This window comes from Larimichthys crocea, chromosome XXII, assembly GCF_000972845.2.
Source record: "Larimichthys crocea isolate SSNF chromosome XXII, L_crocea_2.0, whole genome shotgun sequence".
Lineage (NCBI taxonomy): Eukaryota > Metazoa > Chordata > Actinopteri > Sciaenidae > Larimichthys > Larimichthys crocea.
Window position 1 is genome coordinate 8,187,899 of NC_040032.1, and position 10,393 is coordinate 8,198,291.

The 10,393-nt window shown below is 46.9% G+C and overlaps 1 protein-coding gene across 5 annotated transcripts in view; it reads left to right on the top strand.

The window, feature by feature from the left end:
• The first annotated feature begins 4,499 nt into the window (after positions 1-4,499).
• LOC104935288 (transmembrane protein 47) overlaps positions 4,500-10,393 on the top strand; it is a 9,595-nt gene continuing 3,701 nt past the window's right edge. The window contains exons 1-3 of one of the 5 annotated variants that reach the window (XM_027273922.1): positions 4,500-4,637; positions 8,055-8,195; positions 8,280-10,257. In XM_027273922.1, the coding sequence (XP_027129723.1) occupies positions 9,019-10,146 (1,128 nt within the window). In that variant the 5' untranslated portion in view covers positions 4,500-4,637; positions 8,055-8,195; positions 8,280-9,018 and the 3' untranslated portion in view covers positions 10,147-10,257. Of the gene's footprint in view, positions 4,638-4,674; positions 5,162-7,236; positions 7,821-8,054; positions 8,196-8,279; positions 10,258-10,393 lie in introns of those variants that run through there. The other 4 variants (XM_027273919.1, XM_027273921.1, XM_027273920.1 and 1 more) reach the window with 4 other exon arrangements.

The following is a 10,393-nucleotide window of genomic DNA, read 5'->3' on the forward strand; positions in this document are numbered from 1 at the left end:
CCTCCTGACCCACTTCAGCGTTCTGCAGAGTCACCGTCTGGACGGTGGTGTCGAACGTCGTCAGTTTCAATCCCGTCTGTGCTAAATCAGAGAGCGGGAAGTGAAGGAGACGGGCTGTCGCCTCGCCGAGCGAGACCTGTCAACATGACCTTGAGCAAGGCACTTCAGAGCCAGCTGCTCCGAGATCCACCCACAGGGGGGCAACAGGTCCAGGTCCAGGTCCAGTTTCAGGGTGACTGAGAAAACTCAGCGTCATAAATTTAGGATGAATTATAAAGATTCATACACACATACTGTATGATCAGAGATCATGAGGATTATCGCTCTAATAAATGAAGTCTGTCTGTTCACACACACACACACACACACACACACACACACACACACACACACACGCACACACACATTCATTAGGCCAGGACAAACACATTATATATATATATATATACACATTTATAATATATTATATAATGTGATATATAATAATATATATATACACATTATAGATAATATATATAATGTGTGTATAGAATATAATATATATTATTACACAAAATATGATAACAGACAAAAGTTCAAACAAAACCACGACGCCGCATCACATCAGCACTTCAGATCAACGTTTCAGACGTCTGACATGTTCTGTGAATGTTCCAGGAACGTTCTCTGTAGGAAGGACTTCATAACTTAATAACTTACTAACGCTGCAGAATAATGTGAAGTATATTTATGGATTCATCACTTCTGAATATTCACAGGAATTAATAACCTATATTACAATTGTTGAACAACGTTTAGAGGAGAGGAGAGACCGAAAACAACAGGAACAAATGGATGAGTGGATGAGCCAGTGGATGGATGGATGAGTGATGTGGTTGTCACAGTAAAGAGGCAGATGAGCGGGTCACAGCCAGTGACAGCATCATTAAACAAAGCCTCCTTGGTTACCATGGAAACGCATGGAGAGCTGGAAAAAACCTGGAGAGGCTGATTTGAGTCAGCTGCAGCTTGAGGAGGAGAGGAGGAGGGTGACGTCATGTGATGAAGAGTTTGTAAAGAATCAGAGATAATGACACCTTCATCATCATCATCATCATCAGCTGGTCGTTCAAACACGGCACCCTGAGCAGGTCAGAACCGTGCAGGATCCTGAGAAGTCTGAGAAGAATTTCTTTCCTGATCTCTCAGATCACCATGTGGGGAGTCTCTACAGCGCCGTCTCAAGGAGCTTTGTCTGCTCGGCAGACTTTCTAATGAGGGGCTTTTGGAGGAGGATGACAGAGCTGTGCTGTGAGGAGGAGGAGGAGGAGGAGGAGGAGGAGGAGGAGCAGGAGGAGGTATTTAAAGGAAATGAGCATCGCTCTGTCCTCGGATACGCCTAATACCAGACTCCCCCCAGCTCAGATGCCCCGTTGGCAGCCTGGCAGCAGCACGAGGAGGGCGGCATTAGTCTGAAACTCTCATTGTGTCAGATACTCTGAAAACCTCTAATCGAGCCTCCAAACGAGAGGGGGCAATTAAAGTGAACCAGGCAAGAAGGCAACAAGAGGTGTAATTCAGAGAAGTCACATCAGATCTGTTTGTTCTGTTTGTTCATCTGGAGAACAAGAAGCTCAAGATTTACTTTAAGTTTACCACCCTGTAAAATGTTTCCACATCTCCTCTGATGCTTCAAGAAACACTGATGTTAGGAAGACAAAGATCACCTGTGGGTCACCTGTGGGTCAGCTGTGGATCACCTGTGGGTCAGCTGTGGGTCAGCTGTAGATCACCTGTGGGTCAGCTGTGGATCACCTGTGGACCAGCTGTGGGTCAGCTGTGGATCACCTGTGGGTCAGCTGTGGATCACCTGTGGGTCACCTGTAGGTCAGCTGTGGGTCAGCTGTGGGTCAGCTGTGGATCACCTGTGGATCACCTGTGGGTCCGCTGTGGGTCAGCTGTGGGTCAGCTGTGGATCACCTGTGGGTCAGCTGTGGATCACCTGTAGGTCAGCTGTGGGTCAGCTGTGGATCACCTGTGGGTCAGCTGTGGGTCAGCTGTGGATCACCTGTGGGTCAGCTGTGGGTCACCTGTGGGTCAGCTGTGGATCACCTGTGGGTCAGCTGTGGGTCAGCTGTGGGTCTCATACAGGTGACCTGAGACAGCTGGTCAATAAATCAATCAAGCAAACATGTGAAGAAGAAGAAGGTCGAGTTTTATCTCTGCTGATGAAGAGTTTGTTTTTAACTGCACACGCACATACACATACCTGTAAAATATAGTACTGCACTTTTAAATTACTGTCCAACAACTGCAGTAAATTCACAGTAGTAATTATTACAGTATTTTCCTGTTAAAGTACAGACACAGTATTTTGTATAAAAATACAGTATTTTAATGTAAAGTTATAATATGTGTTTCCATGGTAACATCACTGTGAAACTACATACATACGGTGCTGTACTCACAGATACGGTATTATTTCTGCAATTCTGTACATTTACATTGAAACTGTGTTCTTATGTTTTGTCATGGTCTCTTCGATCCACGTCAGCTGTGTAATAATCCACATACTTACCCATCATGCACTGCAAACACACGCGTCACACATCTTTTGGAGTCACTTCCTGTTGGAAACATTGACGAGGATTAAACCTGTAGTTACAGTCTAAATTTAAACTGGTACTTGAATTTTGTGGATTTATTCAGTTTCATTTTGTCATCGTGTGTCTGCTGGTGAGAGATATTAAAATCAACAGAGCGTGAATCAAAGGTTTATTTCCTAGAGGAGGTAAAAATATCAGCTCGGCCTACACGTCGACAGGATTAAGAGGAAAGAGCAAAAAGCTAACGGACAGTTTTATTCTCATCGTGTCACGACGATTCTCCTCCTCAGACTGTGAGCTTCATGTCTCTGTGGACAAACATCATCCACTCATACTCATGACACAAACAACAATGTGTTAGTGCTAATAACACTGCAACACAGCAACAAAGCACGGCCTCCCACCAGTCCATTCACATTCATGGATGTGGAATTTATTTACAATAATGGGATTAATCACGAGAGTTCTTCTGTGCATCATCCTCCAAAACAAAACCTACCACAATAAGAGCACAGAACTGCTTCAGAAGTGAGTGATGCCAAAATAAAAGTTCAACAGTTTGAGGACATCAGTTCACATCAGTCCCAGTCTAAAAGGGAACAACCTCTGAACCAGCAGTGTCCAGTCTAACAGCGAACACAGCGACAGAACCTCTGAACCAGCAGTGTCCAGTCTAACAGCGAACACAGCGACAGAACCTCTGAACCAGCAGTGTCCAGTCTAACAGTGAACACAGCGACAGAACCTCTGAACCAGCAGTGTCCAGTCTAACAGTGAACACAGCGACAGAACCTCTGAACCAGCAGTGTCCAGTCTAACAGTGAACACAGCGACAGAACCTCTGAACCAGCAGTGTCCAGTCTAACAGTGAACACAGCGACAGAACCTCTGAACCAGCAGTGTCCAGTCTAACAGTGAACACAGCGACAGAACCTCTGAACCAGCAGTGTCCAGTCTAACAGTGAACACAGCGACAGAACCTCTGAACCAGCAGTGTCCAGTCTAACAGTGAACACAGCGACAGAACCTCTGAACCAGCAGTGTCCAGTCTAACAGTGAACACAGCGACAGAACCTCTGAACCGGCAGTGTCCAGTCTAACAGTGAACACAGCGACAGAACCTCTGAACCGGCAGTGTCCAGTCTAACAGTGAACACAGCGACAGAACCTCTGAACCGGCAGTGTCCAGTCTAACAGTGAACACAGCGACAGAACCTCTGAACCGGCAGTGTCCAGTCTAACAGTGAACACAGCGACAGAACCTCTGAACCGGCAGTGTCCAGTCTAACAGTGAACACAGCGACAGAACCTCTGAACCGGCAGTGTCCAGTCTAACAGTGAACACAGCGACAGAACCTCTGAACCGGCAGTGTCCAGTCTAACAGTGAACACAGCGACAGAACCTCTGAACCGGCAGTGTCCAGTCTAACAGTGAACACAGCGACAGAACCTCTGAACCGGCAGTGTCCAGTCTAACAGTGAACACAGCGACAGAACCTCTGAACCGGCAGTGTCCAGTCTAACAGTGAACACAGCAGCCTGCTGAGGTGGTTTTCTTGCTGGGTTTGGCTCCTGGTGTGTATATTTATTCCCTGTTGGTTTCAGAGACTTTGTGTCAGTGTTGGTCCAGGTTCTGGAGGACAGATGGGACAAAGGTTGACTTCATTATGACTTAAAGTTTGTCTTTACATAGCTGATCGAGTATTGATTAGGTGATGTCAGGCCTGCTCTGAGTTTAATCAATACATTGATTCAAATATGAAATATAATGATGTAGTAATTTGTCTTGTTACCAGAACAACTAAAACTAATCTGGTCTTTTACAGTGTGTGTGTGTGTGTGTGTGTGTGTGAGTGTGAGTGTGTGTGTGTGTGTGTGTGTGTTTAATGTGACGAGTCTGCCATCTGCTGGACCTCCAACACATTACAACAATTATTCACACTGACACTAAAGGGACAGTTCACATGTTTGAGATAATCTTTACATGAGCACCACGGAGCACCTCGGTACCGCTCGGACGGTCGCCTCGGTACCGCTCGGACGGTCGCCTCGGTACCGCGCTCTCTCGTACTTTTAACGTTTTTGTGTGTGTGTTGTGTGTTTTGTGCTCCCTCTCACACAGTTGTTGTTGTACTTGTTGGAGCAGCAGCTCTCCATGCAGACACACATAATACAAACCTAATGACAAATATCATGACAGAAGAAGCACGTGGCACAACAAAAGAAAAAAGGCTTTTATTTTGAAAGGTCGGTGAAACCGGAAGTCTCCGGTAAACGGTTCCATCTGGACGCGCGCGGCGGAGGCTCGGTATGGTGGAGGAGACGCGCGCGGACCAGCAGTGACCGAGCAGCAGCCAACATGTCGGTGAACGAGGTGTGCGTGTTCCGGCCCTTCAAGCTCATCGCGCTGCTGTGCGTCTTCCTCGCGCTCTGTTTGGACCTGGTGGCTCTGCTCAGTCCGGCCTGGGTCACCGCCGAACATTTCTCCCTGTCTCTGTGGGAGTCCTGCTCACAGTCCGAGGCTCGGCATCCGACGGAGGAGGCTCCGTGGAGCTGCTTCTCCACCCTCACATCTGGTACGAATCAGTCCGGTTTGTTTTGGCACGGCACGGCTCGGTTTGTTTGTTTCGAACTTTGGGTTCTGATGGAGTTCTGGTGCTGTTGTAACACTGTTGTTGTGAATCAGACGGTGAACTGACTGCTGTGTTGTTTCAGTGTTTGCGGAGTGTGAACGGTTCCGTTTGTTCAGGGGAAACTTTTGGCACCGTGCGTAAAGAGCGCGTGAAGAGCCCGTAACTACGCCGCGAAGGCAGCGCGCGCTCAGCGGCTGATTCAGGGTCAGTTTCACTAAATACTTAGTATTCTGCACTGAGGCGTTCAGGTACCTCTGCACTGAGGCGTTCAGGTACCTCTGGACTGAGGCGTTCAGGTACCTCTGCACTGAGGCGTTCAGGTACTTCTGCACTGAGGCGTTCAGGTACTTCTGCACTGAGGCGTTCAGGTACCTCTGCACTGAGGCGTTCAGGTTCATTTCCTCTGTTCATTCCACTGCAGTGACGCGGTGTCAGTCAGCAGCTCTGATTATGTTTGAATGTTTCCACATGACGAGTTTTTATGACATCAGAAGAAAAACTGAAACAACAACACGACCGACAACACAAACAACAACACAAACAACAACATGACCAACAACACAAACAACAACATGACCAACAACAAACAACAACACGACCGACAACACAAACAACCTGACCAACAACATGACCAACAACACAAACGACAACCTGACCAACAACACAAACAACAACATGACCAACAACACAAACAACACGACCGACAACATGACCAACAACACAAACAACAACCTGACCAACAACACAAAACAACAACACGACCAACACCACAACCAACAACATGACCAACAACACGACCAACAACATGACCAACAACACGATCAACAACCTGACCAACAACACAAACAACAACACGACCAACAACATGACCAACAACACAAACAACAACAACACGACCAACAACATGACCAACAACACAAACAACACGACCAACAACATGACCAACAACACAAACAACAACACGACCAACAACATGACCAACAACACAAACAACAACACAAACAACAACACAACCGACAACACGACCGACCAACAACACGACCGACCGACAACACGACCGACAACATGACCAACAACACAAACAACAACACGACCGACAACATGACCAACAACATGACCGACAACACAAACAACAACACGACCGACAACACAAACAACAACACGACCAACAATACAACCAACAACATGACCAACAACAACACGACCGACAACACAAACAACAACACGACCGACAACATGACCAACAACACGATCAACAACCTGACCAACAACACAAACAACAACACGACCGACAACACAAACAACAACATGACCGACAACACAAACAACAACACGACCGACAACATGAACAACAACACAAACAACAACACGACCAACAACATGACCAACAACACAAACAACAACACAACCGACAACATGACCAACAACACAAACAACACGACCAACAACCTGACCAACAACACAAACAACAACACGACCAACAACATGACCAACAACACGATCAACAACCTGACCAACAACACAAACAACAACACGACCAACAACCTGACCGACAACACAAACAACAACATGACCAACAACACAAACAACAACACGTCTAATAACACGACCAATAACACGACCAATAACACAAACAACAACACGATCGACAACCTGACCAACAACACAAACAACAACATGACCGACAACACAAGCTACAACACAAACAACAACATGACCGACAACACAAGCAATGAAAATGGACTAGTATATATACACTGAGGGGCTAATGAGAAAATGGGCTGCAGGTGTGGAGATGGGCGGGGAAAACCAGGTGAGGGGAATGAGCTGATCAAGGAAGATGGGACCTGAAATGACAGGAGAGTAGTTAAAGAGACAAGGGACCGAATAAAGAAAGACAGGGTGTGACTATGTTACACATATAAAGACGGAGGAGACACCGAGTCTGAGCGTGCTCCATCATATAAAGACGGAGGAGACACCGAGTCTGAGCGTGCTGCATTCATCTGAAGGTTCTGGCTGATTAAAGGTCGTTGAAGTCACGTGTTGTTGGATTTGTACTCCTGTCCTCGTCGCCGTGGAGATGTTTGGAATGTGTCGGGGCAGCAGAGCTCATTGAAGCTGCAGTTCACCACCAGGACACTTCTCAGATTTCATGTTCAGAGTGACGTCATCGACCGACCAGGAGAAGTTTATTCGTCATGTTTAATATTCAGACCACAAGATGTTTCCTTGGGTTCAGGGTGTCTTCAAAGCTTCACTGAACCAGAGGAAACTTTCAAATGTCCTGACAGTTTGTCCTCTTCCAGCAGCAGGAACTGAAACACGTCGTGGAAACGTCACACACACGTCGTGGAAACGTCACACACACGTCGTGGAAACGTCACAAACACACGTCGTGGAAACGTCACACACACGTTGACGTACGCAGAGCAACAGCAACTCAGTCAACAGATGAACAATTTAACGTTCATGTCAACATCTAAAGAAACACTGTGACCACAGAGGAACTGACCAGGTTCTTCTGCTCCTGATGGGTCCGGTGTGTGGTTGTCTGTGGTGGTCTCTGATGGTCTGTGGAGGTCTCTGATAGTCTCTGATGGTCTGTGGTGGTCTCTGGTGGTCTGTGGTGGTCTCTGATTGTCTGGGGCAGTCTCTGATGGTCTGGGGCAGTCTCTGATTGTTTGTGCTGGTCTCTGACAGTCTCTGATGGTCTGTGGCGGTCTGTGATGGTCTGTGGCGGTTTCTGATGGTCTGTGGTGGTCTCTGGAGTCTGTGGGTTTAGCTCTGGTTCTGTGGATGTTCTCCTCTAACCTTCCCCCGTCTCGCCCTGCAGATTGGCAGATAGCCACCTTGGTTCTGTTGGTGTCCGGCGCCGTGGCGACCCTGGTGGCCTTCTTGGTGGCCCTGATCTCGCTGTGCCGGGGGACGCAGAGACGACATTACCGGACCGTGGCCGTGTTCCTCTTCACTGCAGGTACAAAAACATTTCCACATTTCTGTTTGAACGTTGTTTAAATGTTCTTTAAATGTTCCAGCACGTCCTGCTCATTTACAACAGAACATATAGACCGACCACAAACAGTTTCCACACGGACGGGCCGCTTTGTTCCAGAGGAAAGCAGCAGCTGGAAGAGGCTTCTGGTTCTGAGCTCATTCTTTCTGCGGTGTGGAACCGCCGGCTCGCGAGCCAAGAAGGCAGCCGCAGAATGTGGAGCCCGACCCACAGAGTGAAGTCAGAGAGGAAAACCAGAACCGCTTCATATTTGTGCTGTGAGAAACGAGTCCGAGAGACCGTGAGGAGGGAGGATCGTCTCCAACATGTCATTAGGTCCAAACGTTTGTTCCTCGCACTCTTCAGGCGGCGCTGTACTATTTTAACACGCAACGCTCTCCGCGATGTCTCCGTGCCCAGAGCTAATTTAAAGGTTTTCTAAGAACAGACTTCCTGTTGGGCCTCGTGAAGAACTTCCTGAAGGTTCACAGTCTGAACACTGAGTTTAGCCTAGCTTAGCATGACGTCTAGGCTAGCTGTTTCCAGTTTTTGTGCTAAGCTAAGCGAACTGGCTGCTAGCTGTAGCTTTAAGGGAGTGTGCTACACTGAGCGTCAGCCATTAGCATCGTGGACACGTGACGTCCTTCATGTCTCTAGAGTTCTGTTTGCACAGATACGTAAGGGATTGCTATATGCTAACTGCTAATATGTTAGTTATTGGTTAGATTATGGTTGTGCATTGATTACTGATGGTGTTATCAGCTGATCGTTATTAGCTTCTCAGTTAGCCTCTGTGTTAGCCTCTATGTTAGCTTCTCAGTTAGCCTCTGCGTTAGCCTCTATGTTAGCTTCTGTGTTAGCTTCTCAGTTAGCCTCTGTGTTAGCTTCTGTGTTAGCCTCTGTGTTAGCTTCTATATTAGCCTCTGTGTTAGCTTCTCAGTTAGCCTCTGCGTTAGCCTCTGTCTTAGCCTCTGTGTTAGCTTCTATATTAGCCTTTGTGTTAGCCTCTGTGTTAGCTTCTATGTTAGCTTCTATGTTAGCCTCTGTGTTAGCCTCTGTGTTAGCTTCTGTGTTAGCTTCTATATTAGCTTCTATGTTAGCCTCTGTGTTAGTTTCTATATTAGCCTCTGTGTTAGCCTCTCTGTTAGCTTCTATGTTAGCCTCTGTGTTAGCTTCTGTATTAGCCTCTGTGTTACCTTCTATGTTAGCCTCTGCGTTAGCCTCTGTGTTAGCTTCTATGTTAGCCTCTGTGTTAGCTTCTATGTTAGCCTCTGTGTTAGCTTCTATGTTAGCCTCTGTCTTAGCTTCTATGTTAGCCTCTGTGTTAGCTTCTATGTTAGCCTCTGTGTTAGCTTCTATGTTAGCCTCTGCGTTAGCTTCTATGTTAGCCTCTGTGTTAGCTTCTGTATTAGCCTCTGTGTTAGCTTCTATGTTAGCCTCTGCGTTAGCCTCTGTGTTAGCCTCTATATTAGCCTCTGTGTTAGCTTCTATGTTAGCCTCTGTGTTAGCTTCTATGTTAGCCTCTGTGTTAGCCTCTATGTTAGCCTCTGTGTTAGCGTCAGACTGTCCCATGTGTGCGGACCTAAAGAGCTGTGTGAGAACAGAGTCTGCTAACAGACGCTTGGCTCTGCAGAGCAGCAGCAGTCGTCGGACCGGCCCGGCTCCGTGGTGCTGTTTATTTTCTGTCCGGAAACATGAGCTCAGCTCGCTCTGCGCTCCATCAATAGCGCTACATTCTTGGGCTGCCAACATTCCAGCTTCACGCCCACAGCTCCCTCCTGTAGGAAGGAAAGGTGGAGTCCTCCTTTCCTTTCCTCAGGAGTCACTGAGCACGCTCAGAAAGGAAGTGATGACGCTTCATTCATGTACTGTCCAATCACAGCGAGGCCACACCGGCAGCTCGCCGTCCTCAGAGACGTCCAGAGGAAAATGATTGACAGCAAGCGGAGACAAAGAGACGAAACCTTCAGAGACGAACAAACGTCCAACAAACATTTAACAAACATTTAACAAACGTTCAACAAACGTTCAACAAACATTTAACAAACGTTTAACAAACATTTAACAAACGTTCAACAAACATTTAACAAACATTTAACAAACGTTCAACAAACATTTAACAAACGTTCAACAAACATTTAACAAACATTTAACAAACATTTAACAAACGTTCAACAAAC